The sequence below is a fragment of the Pristiophorus japonicus genome, chromosome 19 (assembly GCF_044704955.1).
Source record: "Pristiophorus japonicus isolate sPriJap1 chromosome 19, sPriJap1.hap1, whole genome shotgun sequence".
Lineage (NCBI taxonomy): Eukaryota > Metazoa > Chordata > Chondrichthyes > Pristiophoridae > Pristiophorus > Pristiophorus japonicus.
In genome coordinates this window covers 665,939-692,991 of record NC_091995.1, presented here as the reverse complement: position 1 = coordinate 692,991, position 27,053 = coordinate 665,939, and the positions used below count along the sequence as shown (strand labels likewise).

Genomic DNA, 27,053 nt, shown 5'->3' with positions numbered 1-27,053 from the left:
ATATAAATGTAAGTTGCTGTATTTGCAGTTTGAACAAGAGGTGCCTTCGATGTTGAGTTGGCAATGGAGAGGACCATTTGATTTGTTACTGTCACTGGGGAGGTCACTTTATCATCATCATCGTAGGCAGTCTCTCGGGATCGAGGAAGACTTGCTTCCACTCTTAAATTCAGTCCTTAGGTGACTGAACAGTCCAATAGGGGAACCACAGTCCCTGTCACAGGTGGGACAGACAGTGGTTGAGGGAAGGGGAGGGTGGGACTGGTTTGCCGCACGCTCCTTCCGCTGCCTGCGCTTGGTTTCTGCATGCTCTCGGCGACGAGACTCGAGGTGCTCAGCGCCCTCCCGGATGCACTTCCTCCACTTAGGGCGGGCTGGTCTTTGGCCAGGGACTCCCAGGTGTCGGTGGGGATGTCGCACTTTATCAGGGAGGCTTTGAGGGTGTCCCTGTAACGTTTCCTCTGCCCACCTTTGGTTTGTTTGCCGTGAAGGAGTTCCGAGTAGAGCGCTTGCTTTGGGAGTCTCGTGTCTGGCATGTGGACAATGTGGCCCTGCCCAGCGGAGCTGGTCGAGTGTGGTCAGTGCTTCGATGTTGGCCTGGTCGAGGACACTAATGGAGCTGATCAAGTCTCCTTAAATCCGGAGGCCAAAACTGCACGCAGTACTCCAGGTGTGGCCTCACCAATACCCTGTACAACTGTAGCAGGACTTCCCTGCTTTTATACTCCGTCCCCCTTTGCAATAAAGGCCAGGATTCCTTTTGCCTTCCGAGATGAAAAATTCCAATGAACCATTTTTACTCTGATTACAAAAACACACCAAAATGCACTCATGGAAAAACTTACACTTTAAACTAAAGAAGGTTTTGAAGAACAATAAAACAAGAATTGTTCAGAAAATATTTCCCACTTTGGGCAGGAGCAGGTCTTTGATTGGCAGTGGTGATGGTTGGCTGATGGATAGATGGATTAGCCAATCGTAAGGCAGACCGAGGAGGTCGGCCAATCAGAGGTAAGGGGCGGGTCTTCCGCTGGAGACGGGGCAAAAGTTTCAGCAAACTTTGGTGAAACTTTTTTTTACTACTGCAGGCGGTGGGTGAGGTGTCGGAACCCGGCGAGGGAGTGACTTCTGCTTCAAGTCAGTGTTCCAGGCAATGGAGGTCCCACCACAGCCCACCTACAGTGTAGCTCAGGAGAAGTTCCGAGCCTCGGTCGGCTGGCTGTGTTGTAAGGTGTTAGGCACAGGTAAGATCAGACAGTCTCACATCTACCTGGACCACACCTTGTCAAGGTGCTCCGGTAACTATCACTCCATCCCACAGCAAGTCCTGGGCTCCAGACCCACTCCAACAGACAGGAGCCCCATAATCCAGCCTGACACTGTCAGAGGGGCAGTGCTGAGGGAGTGTCGGAGGGTTGGTGCTGAGGGAGTGCCGCACTGTCAGAGGGGCAGAGCTGAGGGAGTGTCGGAGGGTCGGTGCTGAGGGAGTGCCGCACTGTCAGAGGGGCAGAGCTGAGGGAGTGCCGTACTGTCGGAGGGCCGGTGCTGAGGGAGTGCCGCGCTGTCGGAGGGGCAGAGCTGAGGGAGTGCTGTACTGTTGCAGGGGCAGTGCTGAGGGAGTGCCGCACTGTCGGAGGGGCAGTACTGAGGGAGTGCCGTACTGTTGCAGGGGCAGAGCTGAGGGAGTGCCGCACTGTCCGAGGGGCAGAGCTGAGGGAGTGCCGCACTGTCGGAGGGGCAGTACTGAGGGAGCGCCGCGCTGTCGGAGGGGCAGTACTGAGGGAGCGCCGCACTGTCGGAGGGGCAGAGCTGGGGGAGAGCCGCACTGTCGGAGGGGCAGTGCTGAGGGAGCGCCGCACTGTCGGAGGGGCAGTGCTGAGGGAGTGCCGCACTGTCGGAGGGGCAGAGCTGAGGGAGTGCCGTACTGTCGGAGGGCCGGTGCTGAGGGAGTGCCGCGCTGTCGGAGGGGCAGAGCTGAGGGAGTGCTGTACTGTTGCAGGGGCAGTGCTGAGGGAGTGCCGCACTGTCCGAGGGGCAGAGCTGAGGGAGTGCCGCACTGTCGGAGGGGCAGTGCTGAGGGAGAGCCGTACTGTCGGTGCTGAGGGAGCGCCGCACTGTCGGAGGGGCAGAGCTGGGGGAGAGCCGCACTGTCGGAGGGGCAGTGCTGAGGGAGCGCCGCACTGTCGGAGGGGCAGTGCTGAGGGAGTGCCGCACTGTCGGAGGGGCAGTGCTGAGGGAGAGCCGTACTGTCGGTGCTGAGGGAGTGCCGCACTGTCGGAGGGGCAGTACTGAGGGAGTGTCGGAGGGGCAGTACTGAGGGAGCGCTGCACTCTGCTGTCGGAGGGACAGTCCTGAGGGAGTGCCGCACTGTCATTCTAACCAACCTCACTAAAAAACAGATTATCTGGTTGTTATCACATTGCTGTGTGTGCGGGAGAGCTTGCTGTGTGTGCGGGAGAGCTTGCTGTGTGTGCGGGAGAGCTTGCACATTACTACAGTGACCATTCTTCACAGTGCTTCACTGGCTGTAAAGCACTTTGAGATGTCGAGATTGTGTCTAAAAGCAAGTCTTTCCCTTGTTGGCGCTCAGCACCTCCCTGTTTTGAAATGCAGCCTTAGTTCATTTGGGGCATTAATTGTCGAGACATTTGTTTAAACTCTGCATCCCGTCGGATATTTGAGGGGGTGAGGGGGAAACTCCATTGGAAGTGCTTACCCAGCTGACACACCCTGCAGGTTGTGACGGGTCTCCTACCCCAGTATTTATGGAGACTCTGGCTTGGGGTTTTGTCGAGCAGGTTGTTAGCAATGTTGCCAGGATACAGAAGTCTCCAATGTGCAAAGTGCTGAACTGTGAAATATTTGAATATGCAGTGGATGCAGGAACTGTGCCAACTGCCCCGTTCCTGTTGTACAGCAAGTGATCAGGAAGGCCAGTGGAAAGGGGGATGGAGTATAAAAGCAGGGAAGTCTTGCTCCAGTTATACGGGGTATTGGTGAGGCCACACCTGGAGTACTGTGTGCAGTTTTGGTTTCCATATTTACGAAAGGATGTACTTGCTTTGGAGGCAGTTCAGAGAAGGTACACTCGGTTGATTCCGGGGATGAGGGGGTTGACTTATGAGGAAAGGTTGAGGAGGTTGGGCCTCTACTCATTGGCGTTCAGAAGAATGAGAGGTGATCTTATCGAAACGTATAGGATTATTGTTGTATATGCAAGCACTCTGATAATGACTCCATGAGATAAGTGTATAGTACTTGAACTGTAGTGATTTTAGAACTAGAGTGAAGACACTAAGAGGTGAGCTCCCTTTTATACTGGGTTACCTGCAGTGTACAGGTGACCCTTGGGTCTCCAGCAGCAGCACCCTCTGGTGTACAGGTATGGTGTATACAGTGTTACAGTACATACATTAACATGCATACTTAACAATTATGAGGGGGCTTGACAAGGTGGATACAGAGAGGATGTTTCCACTGATGGGGGAGACTAGAACTAGGGGGCATAATCTCAGAATAAGGGGCCGCCCATTTAAAACTGAGATGAGGAGGAAATTCTTCTCTCAGAGGGTTGTAAATCTGTGGAATTCTCTGCCTCAGAGAGCTGTGGAAGCTGGAACATTGAATATATTTAAGGTGGAGATAGACAGATTTTTGAGCGATAAGTGAGTGAAGGGTTATGGGGAGCGGGCAGGGAAGTGGAGCTGAGTCCATGATCAGATCAGCCATGATGGTATTAAATGGCGGAGCAGGCTCGAGGGGCCGTATGGCCCACTCCTGCTCCTATTTCTGATGTTCTTACGGGGGGGGGAGAAATAACCATCCTTTTGCTCATTTGTGTTCTTTGTTGTAAATTTGCAATTCCATAAAGAAAGGATTACATTTATATAAGAACATCGCTGAAATTCTCCAGTCCCGGCAACATCCTGGTAAATCTCCTCTGCACCCTCTCCAGTGCAATCACATCTTTCCTGTAATGTGGTGACCAGAACTGTACGCAGTACTCCAGCTGTGGCGTAACCAGTGTTTTATACAGTTCAAGTATAACCCCCCTGCTCTTGTATCCCATGCCTCGGCTATGAGGACAGATTGAGTAGGGCCAGGCCGATACTCTAGAGTTTAGAAGAATGAGAGGGGATCTCTTTGAAACATTGAATATTCTTACAGGGCTTGACAGGGTAGATGCAGGGAGGATGTTCCCCCCCGGGCTGGGGAGTCTAGAACCAGGGGTCACAGTCTCAGACTCAGGGGTCGGCCATTTGGGACTGAGATGAGGAGAAACTTCTTCACTCAGAGGGTGGTGAATGTTTGGAATTCTCTGCCCCAGAGGACTGTGGAGGCTCAGTCGTTGAGTATATTCAAAACTGAGATCGATAGATTTTTGGATATTATGGAAATCAAGGGATCGGGCGGGAAAGTGGAGTTGAGGTGGAAGATCAGCCGTGATCTCATTGAATGGCGGAGCAGGCTCGAGGGGCCGAATGGCCGACTCCTGCTCCTATTCCTCATGTTCTTAAGTTCCTTGGGTACATGAAGTCTTTCTGGGTGATAATGCTGCTGGACTAGTGATCCAGAGGCCAGGACTAATAATCCAGGGCAGCTGAGGCAATTTACATCCAGTTCATTGAGTGAAAAACAAGTATCAGGATAGTGACCATCAAACTATCAGATTGTCGTAAAAACCCAACTGGTTCAGCAATGATCCTATCGGGAGGGAAATCTGCCGCCCTGACCCGGTCTGGCCTATAGGTGACTCCAGGCGCGCAGCAATGTGGCTGGCTCTTAACTGCCCCCTGAAATGGCTCAGCGCGACACTCAAAGAAAGAAGTGCATTTATATAGCGCCTTTCACGACCACCGGACGTCCCAAAGCGCTTTACAGCCAATGAAGTACTTTTGGAGTGTAGTCGCTGTTGTATTGTGGGAAACGCGGCAGCCAATTTGCGCACAGCAAGCTCCCACACACAGCACTGTGATAATGACCCAGATAATCTGGTTTTTGTTGTTGATTTGAGGGATAGATATTGGCCCCAGGGCACCGGGAATAACTCCCTCGCTCTTCAAAATAGTGCCCTAGGATCTTTTACATCCACCTGAGAGAGCAGACGGGGCCTCGGTTTAACGTCTCATCCGACAGTGCGGCACTCCCTCAGTACTGCCCCTCCGACAGTGTGGCACTCCCTCAGTACTGCCCCTCCGACAGTGCGGCGCTCCCTCAGTACTGCCCCTCCGACAGTGCGGCGCTCCCTCAGTACTGCCCCTCCGACAGTGCGGCACTCCCTCAGTACTGCCCCTCCGACAGTGCGGCGCTCCCTCAGTACTGCCCCTCCGACAGTGCGGCGCTCCCTCAGTACTGCCCCTCCGACAGTGCGGCGCTCCCTCAGTACTGCCCCTCCGACAGTGCGGCGCTCCCTCAGTACTGCCCCTCCGACAGTGCGGCGCTCCCTCAGTACTGCCCCTCCGACAGTGCGGCGCTCCCTCAGTACTGCCCCTCCGACAGTGCGGCACTCCCTCAGTACTGCCCCTCCGACAGTGCGGCACTCCCTCAGTACTGCCCCTCCGACAGTGCGGCACTCCCTCAGTACTGCCCCTCCGACAGTGCGGCACTCCCTCAGTACTGCCCCTCCGACAGTGCGGCACTCCCTCAGTACTGCCCCTCCGACAGTGCGGCACTCCCTCAGTACCGCCCCTCCGACAGTGCGATATGGCACTCCCTCAGTACTGCCCTGGGAGTGTCAGCCTAGATTTATGTGCTCTGGTCCCTGGAGTGGGACTTGAACCCACAAAGTTCTGACTCAGGTGAGAGTGCTGCTCACTGAGCCACAGCTGACCAGGACAGTTAGAGATGGGCAATAAATACTGGCCTTGCCAGCAACGCTCACATCCCAGAAACAAATCATGAAAAGTTCGGCTTGCAGAGATTTCCCAGGTGACCTGATCGATCTGCCACTCCGTGAAGCCGAGTTTAACGACCAACACGGAGTCCGACGGTGAAAATCCATAATTTGGAAGCGTGGAATTAATCGCTGTCAGCTTGTGCCTGCAGAGTGAGGTAACGTGGGTCCTACGGATTGTTTATTTTTGAGCAGTGACGTACTCAAGACTGGCTGTGGTAACAACTTAAATCGCTCCGAAGCACTTCCATTCCGCCCCCACAGTGTGCAGTGGCTTGGTGATTAAATATCACGTGATCTCACTGCCCTGTGCTTGTTTTCAGCCTTGTCTCATAGGAACGTAAGGATTAGGAGCAGGAGTAGGCCATTTGGTGCCTCGAGCCTGCTCGGCCCTTCAATAAGATCGTCTACCTCAATGTTTTCCCGCCCGATCCCCATATCCGACTTGGACAGGTTAGGTGAGTGGGCAAATACATGGCAGATGCAGTATAATGTGGATAAATGTGAGGTTATCCCCTTTGGGGGCAAAAACAGGAAGGCAGAATATTATCTGAATGGTGACAGATTAGGAAAAGAGGAGGTGCAACGAGACCTGGGTGTCATGGTACATCAGTCATTGAAAGTTGGCATGCAGGTACAGCAGGTGGTGAAGAAGGTAAATGGTATGTTGGTCTTCATAGCGAGAGGATTTGAGTATAGGAGCAGGGAGGTCTTACTGCAGTTGTACAGGGCCTTAGTGAGGCCTCACCTGGAATATTGTGTTAGTTTTGGTCTCCTAATCTGAGGAAGGACGTTCTTGCTATTGAGGGAGTGCAGCGAAGGTTCACCAGACTGATTCCCGGGATGGCAGGACTGACATATGAGGAGAGACTGGATCGACTGGGCCTGTGTTCACTGGAGTTTATAAGGATGAGAGGTGATCTCATAGAAACATATAAAATTCTGACGGGACTGGACAGGTTAGATGCAGGAAGAATGTTCCCGATGTTGGGGAAGTCCAGAGCCAGGGGTCACAGTCTAAGGATAAGGGGTAAGCCATTTAGGATCGAGATGAGGAGAAACTTCTTCACCCAGAGAGTGGTGAACCTGTGGAATTCTCTACCACAGAAAGTAGTTGATGCCTGTTCATTGGATATATTCAAGAGGGAGTTAGATGTGGCCCTTACGGTTAAGGGGATCAAGGGGTATGGAGAGAAAGCAGGAAAGGGTTACTGAGGGAATGATCAGCCATGATCTTATTGAATGGTGGTGCAGGCTCGAAGGGCCAAATGGCCTACTCCTGCACCTATTTTCTATGTTTCCCCGAGAGTCCAAAAATCTGTCTATCTCCACCTTAAATTTATTCAATGTCCCGGCTTCCACAGCTCTCTGGGGCAGTGAATTCCACAGATTTACGACCCTCTGAGAGAAGAAATTCCTCCTCATCTCAGTATGTCAGCCGTGGCTGAGTGGGTATTTCTCTCTCTCCCTATGAGTCATAAGGTTGTGGATTCAAGTCCCACTCCAGGGACTCGAGCACAAAAATCCAGGCTGTCACTCCCAGTGCTGTACTGAGGGAGTGCCGCACTGTCGGAGGGGCAGTACTGAGGGAGTGCCGCACTGTCGGAGGGGCAGTACTGAGGGAGTGCCGCACTGTCGGAGGGGCAGTACTGAGGGAGTGCCGCACTGTCGGAGGGGCAGTCCTGAGGGAGCGCCGCACTGTCGGAGGGGCAGTACTGAGGGAGCGCCGCACTGTCGGAGGGGCAGTACTGAGGGAGCGCCGCACTGTCGGAGGGGCAGTACTGAGGGAGTGCCGCACTGTCGGAGGGGCAGTACTGAGGGAGCGCCGCACTGTTGGAGGGGCCAACTTTCGGATGAGACGTTAAAACGAGGCCCCGCCTGCTCTCTCGAGGTGGATGTAAAAGATCCCGGGGCACTATTTGGAAGAAGAGCGGGGGAGTTCTCTCCGGTGTCCTGGGGCAATATTTATCCCTCAGTCAACATAACAAATAAACAGATTATCTGGTCACTATCACATCGCTGTGTGTGGGAGCTTGCTGTGCGCAAATTGGCTGCCGCGTTTCCCACAATACAACAGTGACCACACTCCAAAAGTACTTCACTGGCTGTAAAGTGCCTCGAGGCGTCAGGTGGCCATGATAGGCGCTATATAAATGTAAGTCTTTCCTTGGATTGAGAGGAGCCCACAGTTGGTTTGTGGGGATGTGGGTTATTGCAGAGCGAGCCCTGTGACTGGATTCTGGGACTGTGTGTGATGCCTTGCCATAGTTACTGTGTGAAGCCTGCCATTATCGCTCGGTAACTCCCAGCTCCTCCCCTGACACTGGCGTGTGACCAACAACATCCGTTACCATTGGTTCGCACATTCTTCCTCCTAAAGTTGGGTTACACTCTTGGGTTGGGCTATCTGTTCCCTCCAGTCCCGTGTCGGGAAGATGAAGGAAGACTTGCCTTGATATAGCGCCTTTCACCACCACCAGAGACCTCAACGCGCTTTTACAGCCAATGACGTACTTCTGGAGTGTAGTCACTGTTGCATTGTGGGAAACGCGGCAGCCAATGTGCGCACAGCAAGATCCCACGCACAGCACTGTGATCGTGACCCAGATAATCTGTTTTTGTTGTTGATTGAGGGATAAATATTAGCCCCAGGACACCGGGGAGAACTCCCCCGCTCTTCTTCCAAATAGTGCCATGGGATCTTTTACGTCTACCCGAGAGAGCAGACGGGGCCTCGGTTTAACGTCTCATTCGAAAGGCGGCCCCTCCGACAGTGCGACGCTCCCTCAGTACTGCCCCTCCGACAGTGCGGCACTCCCTCAGTACTGCCCCTCCAACAGTGCGGTACTCCCTCAGTACTGTCCCTCCAACAGTGCGGCACTCCCTCAGTACTGCCCCTCCGACAGTGCGGCACTCCCTCAGTACTGCCCCTCCGACAGTGCGGCGCTCCCTCAGTACTGCCCCTCCGACAGTGCGGCGCTCCCTCAGTACTGCCCCTCCGACAGTGCGGCACTCCCTCAGTACTGTCCCTCCAACAGTGCGGCACTCCCTCAGTATTGCCCCTCCGACAGTGCGGTACTCCCTCAGTACTGTCCCTCCGACAGTATGACGCTCCCTCAGTCCTGCCCCTCCGACAGTACGGTGCTCCCTCAGTACTGTCCCTCCGACAGTATGACGCTCCCTCAGTCCTGCCCCTCCGACAGTACGGTGCTCCCTCAGTACTGTCCCTCCGACAGTATGACGCTCCCTCAGTCCTGCCCCTCCGACAGTACGGTGCTCCCTCAGTACTGCCCCTCCGACAGTGCGGCACTCTCTCAGTCCTGCCCCTCCGACAGTACGGTGCTCCCTCAGTACTGCCCCTCCGACAGTGTGGCACTCCCTCAGTACTGTCCCTCCGACAATACGGCGCTCCCTCAGTACTGCCCCTCTGACAGTGCGGCACTCCCTCAGTACTGACCCTCCGACAATGCGGCACTCCCTCAGCACTGCCCCTCCGACAGTGCGGCACTCCCTCAGTACTGCCCCTCCGACAGTGCGCACTCCCTCAGTACTACCCCTCCGACAGTGCGACGCTCCCTCAGTACCGCCCCTCCAACAGCGCAGTACGGTGCTCCCTCAGTACCGCCCCTCCGACAGCGCAGTACGGTGCTCCCTCAGTACTGCCCCTCCGACAGTATGACGCTCCCTCAGTCCTGCCCCACCGACAGTACGGTGCTCCCTCAGTCCTGCCCCTCCGACAGTACGGTGCTCCCTCAGTACTGCCCCTCCGACAGTACGGCGCTCCCTCAGTACTGCCCCTCCGACAGTGCGGCACTCCCTCAGTACTGCCCCTTCCGACAGTACGGTGCTCCCTCAGTACTGCCCCTCCGACAGTACGGTGCTCCCTCAGTACTGCCCCTCCGACAGTACGGTGCTCCCTCAGTACTGCCCCTCCGACAGTACGGTGCTCCCTCAGTACTGCCCCTCCGACAGTACGGTGCTCCCTCAGTACTGCCCCTCCGACAGTACGGTGCTCCCTCAGTACTGCCCCTCCGACAGTACGGTGCTCCCTCAGTACTGCCCCTCCGACAGTACGGTGCTCCCTCAGTACTGCCCCTCCGACAGTACGGTGCTCCCTCAGTACTGCCCCTCCGACAGTACGGTGCTCCCTCAGTACTGCCCCTCCGACAGTACGGTGCTCCCTCAGTACTGCCCCAGCTCGCACCTTACCCACCCTGGGGGAAGAGGACGGATTCTCTGTCTCCACCACAGTCACACAGTGGAACCTGGGACGTGTTGTTGTGTCTGGGGAATGTGCTCAGTGTTCCTGAGCTGTTCGGGGGGAGGGGGTGGGAGGGATGAGCCGTACCTGCTTATACCTGCATCAATCTGCCATTCCGTGAGTTCCTCATACCTGATTCGTGCTCCGGTGCTAGTGTTTTGTGGCCGGGAATTGGATTCCTGGGCACCTTTGTTCCAGAGAGTAATTAAACTGCTCCCAATATGTAGCTATTGTCATTTGAGACTTGTAGTTGTGTCTGTGTGGTCTGTGTGTGTACCTGTCCTGTCTGTCTAGAACATCAGAAGTAGGAGCAGGAGTCGGCCATTCGGCCCCTCGAGCCTGCTCCGCCATTTAATACGATCATGGCTGATCCGATCATGGACTCAGCTCCACTTCCCTGCCCGCTCCCCATAACCCTTCACTCCCTTATCGTTCAAAAATCTGTCTATCTCCGCCTTAAATATATTCAATGTCCCAGCTTCCACAGCTCTCTGAGGCAACGAATTCCATAGATTTACAACCCTCTGAGAAGAAATTCCTCCTCATCTCAGTTTTAAATGGGTGGCCCCTTATTCTAAGACCATGCCCCCTAGTTCTAGTCTCCCCCATCAGTGGAAACATCCTCTCTGTATCCACCTTGTCAAGCACCCTCATAATCTGATACGTTTCGATAAGATCACCTCTCATTCTTCTGAATTCCAATGAGTAGAGGCCCAACCTACTCAACCTTTCCTCATAAGTCAACCCCCTCATCCCCGGAATCAACCGAGTGAACCTTCTCTGAACTGCCTCCAAAGCAAGTATATCCTTTCGTAAATATGGAGATCAAAACTGCACGCAGTATTCCAGGTGTGGCCTCACCAATACCCTGTATAACCGTGGCAAGACTTCCCTGCTTTTATACTCCATCCCCTTTGTAATAAAGGCCAAGATACCATTGGCCTTCCTGATCACTTGCTGTACCTGCATACTATCCTTTTGTGTTTCATGCACAAGTAACCCCCAGGTCCCGCTGTACTGCAGCACTTTGCAATCTTTCTCCATTTAAATAATAACTTGCTTTTTTTTGTTTGTGTGTGTATGTGTTATCTCCAAGAAACAAGTTGCATTTCGATAGCGCCTATCACCACCTTGGTACATCCGGAAGTGAGCCAGACCGAGGAGACAATGATCATAGGAACAGGAGGAGGCCCATTCAACCCTTCAAGCCTGTTACACAGGAACAGGAGGAAGCCATTCTGCCCCTCGAGCCGGTTACACAGGAACAGGAGGAGGCATACAGTTCTGGTCTCCATATTTATGAAAGGATATACTTGCTTTGGAGGCAGTTCAGAGAAGGTTCACTCGGTTGATTGTGGAGATGAGGAGGTTGTCTTATGAGGGAAAGGTTGAGTAGGAATTCTCTGCCTCAGAGAGCTGTGGAAGCCGGGACATTGAATATATTTAAGGTGCAGATAGACAGATTGTTGAGCGATAAGGGAGTGAAGGGAGTGAAGGGTTATGGGGAGTGGGCAGGGAAGTGGAGCTAAGTCCATGATTGGATCAGCCATGATGGTATTAAATGGCGGAGCAGGCTCGAGGGGCCGTATGGCCTACTCCTGCTCCTATTTCTGATGTTCTTGTGTACCCTTGACTAGCAAAAATCTCTCCATATGGGATGTAAACTGATTATTTGAGCTTGCATCTTGTGTTTGCAGTAGGAGAGAGTGCTCTACTTCTATCTCCCTTTGTCTGGAGAAATGTTTCTTAACTTCTCCCCTGAATGGCAGAGTTCTGATTTTAAGTTTGTGTCCCCGTGTCCTCGATTCCCCGCACCAGCGAAAAAAGCTTCTCTCTCGCTCTTCCCCATCAATTCTTTCAGAATCCTAACAAGCTCAGTCAAATCCCCCCTTCACCTTTTATACCCGCCCTCCTGTATGTCTCAGAGACATGGACCATGTACAGTAGACACCTCAAGTCACTGGAGAAATATACCACCGACGATGTCTCCGCAAGATCCTGCAAATTCCCTGGGAGGACAGACGCACCAACGTTAGCGTCCTCGACCAGGCCAACATCCCCAGCATCGAAGCACTGACCACACTCGACCAGCTCCGCTGGGCAGGCCACATTGTCCGTATGCCCGACACGAGACTCCCAAAGCAAGCGTTCTACTCTGAACTCCTTCACGGCAAACGAGCCAAAGGTGGGCAGAGGAAACGTTACAGGGACACCCTCAAAGCCTCCCTGATAAAGTGCAACATCCCCACCGACACCTGGGAGTCCCTGGCCAAAGACCGCCCAAAGTGGAGGAAGTGCATTCGGGAGGGCGCTGAGCACCTCGAGTCTCGTCGCCGAGAGCATGCAGAAACCAAGCGCAGGCAGCGGAAGGAGCGTGCGGCAAACCAGTCCCACCCTCCCCTTCCCTCAACCACTGTCTGTCCCACCTGTGACAGGGACTGTGGGTCCCATATTGGACTGTTCAGTCACCTGAGGACTCACGCTTCGAGTGGAAGCAAGTCTTCCTCGATCCCGAGGGACTGCCTATGATGATAGACCAGGGAGTACTGGCCTAGTGTGTGCAATCTCCCCTCCATTATCAAACCCTTGAAGCCCTTCCAAAAATAAAGATTGAAGTGCGGAACAGACAGCAGTGCGCTCTTTATGTGAGCTGTTGACTCGAGATTCAATGGAGAGACGGTTGAAAGTCGAGACTTGACCATTCCAACGCACTCCTGGCCGGCCTCCCACATTCTACCCGCCGTAAACTAGAGGTGATCCCAAAACTCTGTTGCCCCCGTGTCCTAACTCGCACCGAGTCCCACTCACCCATCACCCCCTGTGCTCACTGCCCCGTGTCCGAACTCACACCCAGTCCCACTCACCCATCACCTCCTGTGCTCACTGACCCCGTGTCCTAACTCGCACCCAGTCCCACTCACCCATCACCCCCTGTGCTCACTGACCCCGTGTCCTAACTCACACCCAGTCCCACTCACCCATCACCCCCTGTGCTCACTGCCCCGTGTCCTAACTCACACCCAGTCCCACTCACCCATCACCCCTTGTGCTCACTGCCCCGTGTCCTAACTCGCACCACATTCCACTCACCCATCACCCCCTGTGCTCACTGACCCGTGTCCTAACTCACACCCAGTCCCACTCACCCATCACCTCCTGTGCTCACTGCCCCATGTCCTAACTCTCACCCAGTCCCACTCACCCATCACCCCCTGTGCTCACTGACCCGTGTCCTAACTCACACCCAGCCCCACTCACCCATCACCTCCTGTGCTCACTGCCCCATGTCCTAACTCTCACCCAGTCCCACTCACCCATCACCCCCTGTGCTCACTGCCCCGTGTCCTAACTCACACCCAGTCCCACTCACCCATCACCCCCTGTGCTCACTGACCCCGTGTCCTAACTCGCACCCAGTCCCGCTCACCCATCACCCCCTGTGCTCACTGCCCCGTGTCCTAACTCGCACCAAGTCCCACTCACCCATCACCCACTGTGCTCACTGACCCCGTGTCCTAACTCACACCCAGTCCCGCTCACCCATCACCCCCTGTGCTCAGTGCCCCGTGTCCTAACTCGCACCAAGTCCCACTCACCCATCACCCACTGTGCTCACTGACCCCGTGTCCTAACTCGCACCCAGTCCCACTCACCCATCACCCCCCGTGCTCACTGCCCCCGTGTCCTAACTCGCACCCAGTCCCACTCACCCATCACTCCCTGTGCTCACTGACCCCGTGTCCTAACTCACACCCAGTCCCACTCACCCATCACCCACTGTGCTCACTGACCCCGTGTCCTAACTCACACCCAGTCCCACTCACCCATCACCCCCTGTGCTCGCTGCCCCGTGTCCTAACTCACACCCAGTCCCACTCACCCATCACCCTCTGTGCTCACTGCCCCGTGTCCCAACTCACACCCAGTCCCACTCACCCATCACCCCCTGTGCTCACTGACCCCGTGTCCTAACTCACACCCAGTCCCACTCACCCATCACCCCCTGTGCTCACTGACCCCGTGTCCTAACTCACACCCAGTCCCACTCACCCATCACCCCCTGTGCTCAGTGCCCCACGTTGGCTTCCGGTTAAGGAACGCCTCGATTTCAAAATTCTCAAACTGTTTACAAATCCCTCCATGGCCCTCACCCCTCCCTATCTCTGTTATCTCCTCCAGCCCCCACAACCCCCCGAGATCTCTGCACTCCTCTAACGCTGCCCTCTTGACCATCCCTGATTATAATCGCTCCACCATCGGTGGCCGTGCCTTCAGCTGCCTGGGCCCCAAGCTCTGGAACTTCCTCCTTAAACCTCTCCGCGCCTCTACCTCTCTTTCCTCCTTGAAGAAGCTCCTTAAAACCTCCCTCTGTGGTCACCTGCGCTAATTTCTACTTATGCAGCCCGGTGTGAAATTTCTATCTCATAATCCTCCTGTGAAGCACCTTGGGATGTTGCACTATGTTAAAAGTGCAATTTAAATTCAGGTTGTATTTATAAATCCAGAGACAGATACTCCGTGGAATGCCTCGTGTGATGGGACAAGTTGGCAGTCGATGAGATCATTTGTGGTGCGGAGAGTTTGAGGAGAGTTTGACCTCTCGGCCGATTGTCTGCGTGTCTCGGGAGATTAAATAACCCGGGCAGAGTCTGGGCTGCTGCATTTAGGGCAGGTGACCAAAAGTCCCAAGGCCTCTTCAGTCCAGATTCACAGCTCTGGCCTGGGAGAGGCTGAGCGTTTCCCCGAGGGAGCTGGTCTGGGTCCAATTCTTGTTTGTTGGTTCCTGGGATGTGGGCCCAGCATTTATTGGCCATCCCTAATCACCCCTTGAGAAGGTGGTGGTGAGCTGCCTTGAACCGCTGCAGTCCGTGTGGTGAAGGTGCTCCCACAGTGCTGTTAGGGAGGGAGTTCCAGGATTGTGACCCAGCGACGATGAAGGAACGGCCGATATATTCCCCAGTCAGGACGGTGTGTGACTGGGAGGGGAACGTGGAGGTGGTGGTGTTCCCATGGACCTGCTGCCCTTGTTCTTCTAGGGGGTAGAGGTCGCGGGTTTGGGAGGTGCTGCCGGAGAAGCCTTGGCGAGTTGCTGCAGTGCATCTTGTAGATGGTACACACTGCAGCCACGGTGCTCGGAGTGTCGGAGGGGTAGTGCTGAGGGAGCGCCGTACTGTCGGAGGGGCAGTACTGAGGGAGCGCCGTACTGTCGGAGGGGCAGTACTGAGGGAGCGCCGCACTGTCGGAGGGGCGGTACTGAGGGAGCGCCGCACTGTCGGAGGGGCGGTACTGAGGGAGTGCCACACTGTCGGAGGGGCGGTACTGAGGGAGTGCTGCACTGTCGGAGGGGCAGTACTGAGGGAGCGCCACACTGTCGGAGGGACAGTACTTAGGGAGTGCCGTACTGAGGGAGTGCCGCACTGTCGGAGGGGCAGTACCGAGGGAGTGCCGCACTGTCGGAGGGGCAGTACTGAGGGAGTGCCGCACTGTCGGAGGGGCAGTACTGAGGGAGCGACGCACTGTCGGAGGGGCAGTACCAAGGGAGTGCCGCACTGTCGGAGGGGCAGTACTGAGGGAGTGCCGCACTGTCGGAGGGGCAGTACCGAGGGAGTGCCGCACTGTCGGAGGGGCAGTACTGAGGGAGTGCCGCACTGTCGGAGGGACAGTACTGAGGGAGTGCCGCACTGTCGGAGGGACAGTACTGAGGGAGTGCCGCACTGTCGGAGGGGCAGTACTGAGGGAGTGCCGCACTGTTGGAGGGGCGGTACTGAGGGAGTGCCGCACTGTCGGAGGGGCAGTACCGAGGGAGTGTTGTATTGTCGGAGGGGCAGTACCGAGGGAGTGCCGCACTGTCGGGGGGGCAGTACTGTCGGAGGGGCAGTACCGAGGGAGTGCCGCACTGTCGGGGGGGCAGTACCAAGGGAGTGCCACACTGTCAGATGCTGCATTGAATCACGGGGACCCAGTCCTGTGCGAAGCTGGAACTGCGTCCTTTGGAAAGGCTGTGGAGATTATGTATTCTCCCCCGTGCTGCCTTTGTGGTGTGTGGGATTGGTGGATGGCCAGAGACCACGGGAAGCTGGAATACGCCCTTCCTGACCCCGTGCCTCAGGCTCTCTGTATCTTCCGACAGCTGTGGCTGAAATGTCGCTCGCCATGCTCTGGTAACCAGCAGGAAATAAAACTTGCCCACGCCATTCGAGCAAGGAGTTTGAGCAGAACCGAGGAGGTGTGACTGAACCGTGGAACGTGGCCAGCATTAGTCCTTCTTTTCTTCGATTCGGACATTCATTTATATAGCACCCCGCACGACCTCCCAAAGCACATTACAGCCAATGAAGTACTTTTCAAGTGTAGCCACTGTTGTATTGTGGGAAACGCGGCAGCCAATTTATGCACAGCAAGCTCCCACACACAGCAATGTGATATTGATCAGATTAATCTGTTTATTTGTTATGTTGATTGAGGGATAAATATTGTCCCCAGGACACCGGGGAGAACTCCCCCGCTCTTCTTGCAAATAGTGCCCTGAGATCTTTTACATCTTCCCGAGAGAGCAGACGGGGCCTCAGTTTAATGTCTCATCCAACAGACGGCCCCTCCGACAGTGCGGCGCTCCCTCAGTACTGCCCCTCCGACAGTGCGGCTCTCCCTCAGTACTGCCCCTCCGACAGTGCGGCTCTCCCTCAGTACTGCCCCTCCGACACTCCCTCAGTACTGCCCCTCCGACAGTGCGGCGCTCCCTCAGTACTGCCCCTCCGACAGTGCGGCGCTCCCTCAGTACCGCCCCTCCGACAGTGCGGCGCTCCCTCAGTACCGCCCCTCCGACAGTGCGGCACTCCCTCAGTACTGCTCCTCCGACAGTGCGGCGCTCCCTCAGTACTGCCCCTCCGACAGTGCGGCTCTCCCTCAGTACTGCCCCTCCGACAGTGCGGCGCTCCCTCAGTACTGCCCCTCCGACAGTGCGGCGCTCCCTCAGTACTGCCCCTCCGACAGTGCGGCGCTCCCTCAGTACTGCCCCTCCGACAGTGCGGCGCTCCCTCAGTACTGCCCCTCCGACAGTGCGGCACTCCCTCAGTACTGCCCCTCCTCTGCCCGATGACGGGATTAGCTGACAAGATTTGGTAGAGGGGTTGGATTGAAAGATTGGATGTTTCTTTTGCAACTGTAGAGCGTGTTGGTGAGGCCACACCTGGAATACTGTGTGCAGTTTTGGTTTCCATATTTACGAAAGGATATACTTGCTTTGGAGGCAGTTCAGAGAAGGTTCACTAGGTTGATTCCGGGGATGAGGGGGTTGTCTTATGAGGAAAGGTTGAGGAGGTTGGGCCTCTACTCATTGGAATTCAGAAGAATGAGGGGTGATCTTATCGAAACGTATAAGATTATGAGGGGGCTTGACAAGGTGGATGCAGAGAGGATGTTTCCACTGATGGGGGAGACTAGAACTAGGGGGCATGGTCTTAGAATAAGGGGCCGCCCATTTAAAACTGAGATGAGGAGGAATTTCTTCTCTGAGGGTTGTAAATCTGTGAAATTCTCTGCCTCAGAGCTGTGGAATAAATTTAAGGTGGAGATGGACAGTTTCTTAACCGATAAGGGATTAAGGGGTTATGGGGAGCGGGCAGGGAAGTGGAGCTGAGTCCATGATCGGATCAGCCATGATCGTATTATGTGGTGGAGCAGGCTCGAGGGGCCGTATGGCCAACTCCTGCTCCTATTTCTTATATTCTTCTGTTCATCAAGGTCATTAATATAGAAACATAGAAATTTACAGCGCAGAAGGAGGCCATTTCGGCCCATGGTGTCCGCGCCGGTCGACAAAGAGCCGCACGGCCCTCGGTCAGCAGCCCTGAAGGTTACATATAAACCTATGAACAATGGTGGAAAGGCAAAGAGCACCCAGCCCAACCAGTCCGCCTCACACAACTGCGACATCCCTTATACTGAAACATTCTACACTCCACCCCAACCGGAGTCATGTGATCTCCTGGGAGAGGCAAAAACCAGATAAAAACCCAGGCCAATTTAGGGAGGAAAAAAAATCTGGGAAAATTCCTCTCTGACCCATCCAGGCGATCGAAACTAGTCCAGGAGATCACACCCTGGCCGTATTCTATTCCCTGCAGTACTTACCATTATATCTGCACCGTCCAACAAAAGGTCATCCAGTCTAATCCCAATTACCAGCTCTCGGTCTGTAACCCTGCAGGTTACTGCACTTTAAGTGCCCATCCAACCATCTCTTAAAAGTGGTGAGGGTTTCTGCATCCACCACTCTTCCAGGCAGCGAGTTCCAGATCCCCACAACCCTCTGCGGAAAGAAGCCCCCCTCCTCAAATCCCTTCTAAACCACCTTAAAACTAGGTCCCCTCGTAATAGACCCCTCCACTAATGGAAACAGGCCCTTACTGTCCACTATGTCCAGGCCCCTCAATATTTTGTACATTTCAATGAGGTCTCCTCAACCTCCTAGGTTGTAAATAGCTGGGGCCCCAGCACTGATCCCTGTGGAATCCCTTACTGCCTTTGCCTACTATCGGTGCCCTGTGCCTTTGCCTGTGGTCCCGCGCCCCACCCCCCTAACCCTCTCCGCTAATATCCGAGAGCAGAGATGTCTCCACTGCCTTTCAGAAGTACTGGGTTTGGAAACCGGGCTAGATGCAGTATAATGTGGATAAATGTGAGGTTATCCACTTTGGGGGCAAAAACAGGAAGGCAGATTATTATCTGAATGGTGACAGATTAGGAAAAGGGGAGGTGCAACGAGACCTGGGTGTCATGGTACATCAGTCATTGAAAGTTGACATGCAGGTACAGCAGGCGGTGAAGAAGGCAAATGTTATGTTGGCCTTCATAGCTAGAGGATTTGAGTATAGGAACAGGGAGGTGTTACTGCAGTTGTACAGGGCCTTGGTGAGGCCACACCTGGAGTATTGTGTTCAGTTTTGGTCTCCTAATCTGAGGAAGGACGTTCTCGCTATTGAGGGAGTGCAGCGAAGGTTCACCAGACTGATTCCCGGGATGGCTGGGCTGACATATGAAGAAAGACTGGATCGACTCGGCTTATATTCACTGGAATTTAGAAGAATGAGAGGGGATCTCATAGAAACATATAAAATTCTGACGGGACTGGACAGGTTAGATGCAGGAAGAATGTTCCCGATGTTGGGGAAGTCCAGAACCAGGGGTCATAGTCTCAGGATAAGGGGTAAGCCATTTAGGACCGAGATGAGGAGAAACTTCTTCACTGAGAATTATGCACCTGTGGAATTCTCTACCACAGAGAGTTGTTGAGGCCAGTTCGTTAGATATATCCAAGAGGGAGTTAGATGTGGCCCTTACGGCTAAAGGGATCAAGGGGTATGGAGAGAAAGCAGGAATGGGATACTGAGGGAATGATCAGCCGTGATCTTATTGAATGGTGGTGCAGGCTCGAAGGGCCGAATGGCCTACTCCTGCACCTATTTTCTATGTTTCTAATTTGATGATTTGTGTCTTGTAGATGTCCCGGATGATCTGCAGACATTGTTCCTGGAAGATGGGACCATTAGCCCAGCCATTGCGGAGTGGCTGATCTCGGGAGAACCTTACTGCCAGCTGCTTGCCGTCTCCAATCTGCCCGGTGATCTGCCCAGCTGCAGACAGGAGCGTCTCCTCCAAGCCCTGGTGTCCAAGGGGAAAGATCTCATGTCCCACCAGCGTTTCGGGATCACTGCCGAGGAACTCGTTGCGCGTCCGATCCGGCCGGTAAGTCCGTCCAATGGCGCTTTCTGTCCTCCTCCATCTGAAACAAGACAAAGATGGGAGGAGGACACACAGTCTACAAAAGGACAGAGGCAGGCTCAGTGAGTGGGCAACAATTTTGCAGATGGAATATAATGTTGGAAAGTGTGAGGTCATGCACTTTGACAGAAAAAAGTCAAAGGGCATTTATTATTTAACTGGAGAAAGATTGTAAAGTGCTGCAGTACAGCGGGACCTGGGGGTACTTGTACATGAAACACAAAAGGTTAGTATGCAGGTACAGCAAGTGATCAGGAAGGCCAATGGAATCTTGGCCTTTATTGCAAAGGGGATGGAGTATAAAAGCAGGGAAGTCTTGCTACAGTTATACAGGGTATTGGTGAGGCCACACCTGGAATACTGCGTGCAGTTTTGATTTCCATATTTACGAAAGGATATACTTGCTTTGGAGGCAGTTCAGAGAAGGTTCACTCGGTTGATTCCGGGGATGAGGGGGTTGACTTATGAGGAAAGGTTGAGTAGGTTGGGCCTCTACTCATTGGAATTCAGAAGTGCGAGAGGTGATCTTATCGAAACGTATAAGATTATGAGGGGGCTTGACAAGGTGGATGCAGAGAGGATGTTTCCACTGATGGGGGAGACTAGAACTAGGGGGCATGATCTTAGAATAAGGGGCCGCCCATTTAAAACTGAGATGAGGAGGAATTTCTTCTGAGGGTTGTAAATCTGTGGAATTCGCTGCCTCAGAGAGCTGTGGAAGCCGGGACATTGAATAAATTTAAGACCGAGATAGACAGATTTTTGAGCGATAAGGGAATAAGAGGTTATGGGGAGCAGGCAGGGAAGTGGACCCGAGTCCATGATCAGATCAGCCATGATCTTATTAAATGGTGGAGCAGACTCGAGGGGCCGAATGGCCTACTCCTGCTCCTATTTCTTATGTTCTTATGAAATGAGACCCTCATGAGTTGGGCAATGTGGAGGTCTGCCCAGATATGTGTGGTCAGTGCTTCGATGCTGGGGATGTTGGCCTGGTCGAGGACACTAATGTTGATGCGTCTGTCCTCCCAGGGGATTTGCAGGATCTTGCGGGGACATCGTTGGTGGTATTTCTCCAGCGACTTGAGGTGTCTGCTGTACATGGTCCATGTCTCTGAGCTATACAGGAGGGCGGGTATCACTGCAGGCTGTCGGGCTTGGTGCCAGGTTTGAGGGCCTGGTCTTCGAACACCATCTTCCTCAGGCAGCCGAAGGCTACACTGGCGCACTGGAGGCGGTGTTGGACTTTGTCACAATGTCTGCTCTTGCTGACATTCGGCTCCCGAGGTCTGGGAAATGGTCCACGGTGTCCAGGGCCGGGCTGTGGATCTTGATAACCGGGGAGCAGTGCCGTGTGGCGGGCACAGCTTGGAAGAGGACCTTGATCTTACGGATGTTTAATGTGAGGCTCGGACTTGTGTGCGCTTCAGTGGTGGTGTCAACGATGTTTTGGAGTTCGGCCTCCGAGTGTGCGCAGACACAAGTGTCGTCTGCATATTGTAATTCAGTGACGGTGAGAGCAACCTTGGATCTAGCCAGGAGGTGACGGAGGTTGAACAATTTCCCGCTTGTCCTGTAGATTGTCTGTGTCTGTGTCTGTGTCTGTGTCTGTGTCTGTGTCTGTGTCTGTGTCTGTGTCTGTGTCTGTGTCTGTGTCTCTCTGTCGCGCGCTCTCTCCTAGCCCGCCCAGCTCGCTCGCTCTTCTGCCCTGTGCCCCCTCCTTCCTCCATTACCCCCCCCCCCAGCCATTGCACCTTTCCTAGGCCTCACTCTGTCTCTCTTTCCCCCACAGGCCAGTCACCAGGCCCTGTTGGACGATGTGATGACTGTCTGGGCCGAAGAGCTGCTCCGTGTGGAGAAGGTTGAGTGTTCAGCGCCACAACTCACCTCGCAGTCTGGACGGGGTTCTCCGGACTGCCTGGAGAAGGCTTTACTGCGCTGGATTCTAGAGGTACCCTGATCCATCTACTGTCTCCTCATCGAGGCGCTCCCTCAGCACTGCCCCTCCGACAGTGCGGCGCTCCCTCAGTACTGCCCCTCCGACAGTGCGGCGCTCCCTCAGTACTGACCCTCCGACAGTGCGGCACTCCCTCAGTCCTGACCCTCCGACAGTGCGGCACTCCCTCAGTACTGCCCCTCCGATAGCGCGGCACTCCCTCAGTACTGCCCCTCCGACAGTGCGGCACTCCCTCAGTACTGCCCCTCCGACAGTGCGGCACTCCCTCAGTACTGCCCCTCCGACAGTGCGGCACTCCCTCAGTCCTGACCCTCCGACAGGGCGGCTCTCCCTCAGTACTGCCCCTCCGACAGCGCGGCACTCCCTCAGTACTGCCCCTCCGACAGTGCGGCACTCCCTCAGTCCTGACCCTCCGACAGGGCGGCTCTCCCTCAGTACTGCCCCTCCGACAGTGCAGCACTCCCTCAGTACTGCCCCTCCGACAGTGCGGCACTCCCTCAGTACTGCCCCTCCGACAGTTTCTGTTTTAAAAGGAACATGCAGGTGCAGCAAGCAGTTAGGGGCAAATGGTATGTTGGCCTTCATTGCAAGAGGATTTGAGTACAGGAGCAAGGATGTCTCACTACAGTTATACAGGGCCTGGGTGAGACCACACCTGGAGTATTGTGTGCAGTTTTGGTCTCCTTACCTAAGGAAGGATATACTTGCCACAGAGGGAGTGCAGCGAAGGTTCACCAGACTGATTCCTGGGATGGCAGGACTGTGGTATGAGGAGAGATTGGGTTGACTGGGCCTGTATTCACTGGAGTTTAGGAGAATGAGAGGGGATCTCATTGAAAGGTATAAAATTCTGACGGGGTTGCACAGACTGGATGCGGGGAGAATGTTTCCCCCGGGGCTGGGAAGTCTAGAACAAGGGGTCACAGTCTCAGGATACGGGGTAGGAAATTTAGGACCGAGATGAGGAGAAATGTTTTCACTCAGAGGGTGGTGAACCTGTGGAATTCTCGACCACAGAAGGCTGTGGAGGCCAAGTCACTGAATATATTTAAGAGGGAGATAGATAGATTTCTAGACACAAAAGGCATCAAGGAGTATGGGGAGAAAGCGGGAATACGGTGTTGAGATAGAGGATCAGCCATGATCATATTGAATGCAGGCTCGAGGGGCCGAATGGCCTACTACTGCTCCTAGTTTCTATGTTTGTATATTTTCCAAGTAATATGTGACCTCCTTTCTAAGCAAAATGTAGTAACTCACACTTATCTGTGTTGAACTTCATTTGCCAAAGATATGCCCATTCTGCAAGTTGATTAATATCCCCCTGTCGTTTGTGTCAGACCTGTTCAGTACGGACTAACCCCCTGGTGTTGTCCGCTTGGTGTGCAACTTGTGACGGGGGGAAGAGAGCTGAGAATCCTTGAGTGGTCTGTGTTGGGTTACTGTAAACCTTTTGTCGATGGTTGGGATTGAAACGTTGCTTCCTGACCTGTTCAATTGTCTGCTGACGTTCTCCAGAATCGAGTGCGTTATCCCGATTGTTGTCCTTGCGAAGATGTCCCCAAGCCGCAAAGCTTGATGAAGGCAATCAACGTCACCTCGCTCCTTCACCTCCTGGGTTGCTACTGTCCTGAGCTGCGACACACAGGTACTGGAGGGAAAAAGTTGGCGGTGTTCGGTCTTTCCACGCTCTGATCGTGACTCCACCAGGCAGTGTGTTGTACGTGAACTGTAGTGACCTTAGTCCTTTATTTGGTAACTCCAGAGTGAGGATCACACCTGGTGGCCTGACTTTAACACCAGGCCAGGCACACCTGTACAGGTAACCTACAAGTCTCCCACTGCAGTGCTCTCTGGTGGCACATGTTTTACAACAGCATTTGTATTAACCATGTGCTCCCACATCAGTGTGTCTATCGAGACTGAGAGAGGGCAGGGATTGGCCTCGATCCAAATCATATTCCTAAACTGTTCACACCTTCAAGGATCACATTGCGATCAGTTTGGGACTGTTCCTCTGTTACCTCGAGACTTGACGACTCCAATGCACTGCTGGCTGGCCTCCAGCTATGTAAGTGTTGATCCAGAATACCACTGCCCCGTGTCCTAACTCGCACCCAATCCCGCTCACCCATCGCCCCCTGTGTCCCGTGTCCTAACTCACACCCAGTCCCACTCACCCATCACCCCCTGTGTCCCGTGTCCTAACTCACACCCAGTCCCACTCACCCATCACCCCCTGTGTCCCGTGTCCTAACTCACACCCAGTCCCACTCGCCCATCACCCCCTGTGTCCTGTGTCCTAACTCTCACCCAGTCCCACTCACCCATCACCCCCTGTGTCCCATGTCCTAACTCACACCCAGTCCCACTCACCCATCACCCCCTGTGTCCCGTGTCCTAACTTACACCCAGTCCCACTCACCCATCACCCACTGTGCTCACTGCCCCGTGTCCTAACTCACACCCAGTCCCACTCGCCCATCACCCACTGTGCTCACTGCCCCGTGTCCTAACTCACACCCAGTCCCACTCACCCATCGCCCCCTGTGTCCCGTGTCCTAACTCGCACCGAGTCCCGCTCACCCATCACCCCCTGTGCTCACTGCCCCGTGTCCTAACTCACACCCAGTCCCGCTCACCCATCGCGCCCTGTGTCCCGTGTCCTAACTCACACCGAGTCCCACTCACCCATCACCCCCTGTGCTCACTGCCCCCGTGTCCTAACTCACACCCAGTCCCACTCACCCATCACCCCCTGTGCTCACTGCCCCATGTCCTAACTCACACCCAGTCCCACTCACCCATCACCCCCTGTGCTCTCTGCCCCGTGTCCTAACTCTCACCCAGTCCCACTCACCCATCACCCCCTGTGTCCCGTGTCCTAACTCACACCCAGTCCCACTCACCCATCACCCCCTGTGCTCACTGCCCCCGTGTCCTAACTCACACCCAGTCCCACTCACCCATCACCCCCTGTGCTCACTGCCCCGTGTCCTAACTCACACCCAGTCCCGCTCACCCATCACCCCCTGTGTCCCGTGTCCTAACTCACACCGAGTCCCGCTCACCCATCGCCCCCTGTGCCCCCGTGTCCTAACTCACACCGAGTCCCACTCGCCCATCACCCCCTGTGTCCCGTGTCCTAACTCACACCCAGTCCCACTCACCCATCACCCCCTGTGCTCACTGCCCCGTGTCCTAACTCACACCCAGTCCCACTCACCCATCACCCACTGTCCTCACTGACCCCATGTCCTAACTCACACCCAGTCCCACTCACCCATCACCCCCTGTGCTCACTGACCCGTGTCCTAACTCACACCCAGTCCCGCTCACCCATCACCCCCTGTGCTCACTGACCCCGTGTCCTAACTCACACCCAGTCCCACTCACCCATCACCACCTGTGCTCACTGCTCCGTGTCCTAACTCACACCCAGTCCCACTCACCCATCACCCCCTGTGCTCACTGCCCCGTGTCCTAACTCACACCCAGTCCCACTCACCCATCACCCTCTGTGCTCGCACCCAGTCCCGCTCACCCATCACCCCCTGTGCTCACTGACCCGTGTCTTAACTCACACCCAGTCCCGCTCACCCATCACCCCCTGTGCTCACTGACCCCGTGTCCTAACTCGCACCGAGTCCCACTCACCCATCACCCCCTGTGCTCACTGCCCCGTGTCCTAACTCACACCGAGTCCCACTCACCCATCACCCCCTGTGCTCACTGCCCCATGTCCTAACTCACACCCAGTCCCACTCACCCATCACCCCCTGTGCTCGCTGCCCCATGTCCTAACTCGCACCCAGTTCCACTCACCCATCACCCCCTGTGCTCACTGCCCCGTGTCCTAACTCACACCCAGTCCCACTCACCCATCACCCCCTGTGCTCCCTGACCCCGTGTCCTAACTCGCACCCAGTCCCACTCACCCATCACCCCCTGTGCTCACTGCCCCGTGTCCTAACTCACCCAGTCCCACTCACCCATCACCCCCTGTGCTCCCTGACCCCGTGTCCTAACTCGCACAGAGTCCCGCTCACCCATCACCCCCTGTGCTCGCTGACTTACATTGGCTCCCGGTTAAGCAACGCCTCGCTTTCAAAATTCTCATCCTTGTTTACAAATCCCTCCATGGCCCTACACCCCTCCCTATTTCTGTAATCTTCTCCAGCCCTACACCCCTCCCTATCTCTGTAATCTCCTCCAGCCCCACAACCCCCCAAGATATCTGCCCTCCTGACCATCCCTGATTATAATCGCTCCACCATCGGTGGCCATGCCTTCAGCTGCCTGGGCCCCAAGCTCTGGAACTCCCTCCCTAAACCTCTCCACCTCTCTCCCTCTCTTTCCTCCTTTTAAGACACTCCTTAAACCTGTCTTTTGACCCAGCTTTTGGTAACCACCTGTAATTTCTCCTTATCTGGCTGATAACTCTTGTATGAAGCACCTTGGGATGTATTCCTATGTTACAAAGATGGGTGGCGGGGGGGGGGAAATTGTGAGGAGGACACACAAAATCTTAAAGGGACATAGACAGGCTCAGTGAGTGGGCAAACATTTTGCAGATGGAGTACAATGTGGGAAAATGTGAGGTTATCCACTTTGGCAGAAAAAAAAAGCAAATTATAATTTAAATGGAGAAAGATTACAAAATGCTGCAGTACAGCAGGACCTGGGGGCACTTGTACATGAAACACAAAAGGTTAGTATGCAGGTACAGCAAGTGATCAGGAAGGCCAATGGAATGTTGGCCTTTATTGCAAAGGGGATGGAGTATAAAAGCAGGGAAGTCTTGCTACAGTTATACAGGGTATTGGTGAGGCCACACCTGGAATACTGCGTGCAGATTTTCGAACGATAAGGGAGTAAAGGGTTATGGGTAGAGGGCGGGGAAGTGGAGCTGAGTCCATGATCAGATCAGCCATGATCGTATTAAATGGCGGAGCAGGCTCGAGGGGCCGTATGGCCTACTCCTGCTCCTATTTCTTATGTTCTAAAGGCGTTATATAAATACAACTCGTCGTTGCGATGGTATTTGGATACATATGAACCACACAAGGTATTGGGATAGGTGACCCAAAATGTGGTCAAAGGTAGACTTTTAAGGGGTGGCTTCAAGGAGGAGAGGGAGGCGGAGTGTCGGAGAGATT

The 27,053-nt window shown here is 54.5% G+C and overlaps 1 protein-coding gene across 1 annotated transcript in view; it reads left to right on the top strand.

The window, feature by feature from the left end:
* The first annotated feature begins 1,094 nt into the window (after positions 1–1,094).
* Positions 1,095–27,053, top strand: part of LOC139230606 (calmodulin-regulated spectrin-associated protein 3-like) — a 68,522-nt gene continuing 42,563 nt past the window's right edge. The window contains exons 1-4 of the mRNA XM_070862425.1: positions 1,095–1,244; positions 19,657–19,901; positions 21,730–21,888; positions 23,413–23,542. Coding sequence (XP_070718526.1) covers positions 1,154–1,244; positions 19,657–19,901; positions 21,730–21,888; positions 23,413–23,542 — 625 coding nt within the window. The 5' untranslated portion in view covers positions 1,095–1,153. The remainder of the gene's footprint in view (positions 1,245–19,656; positions 19,902–21,729; positions 21,889–23,412; positions 23,543–27,053) is intronic.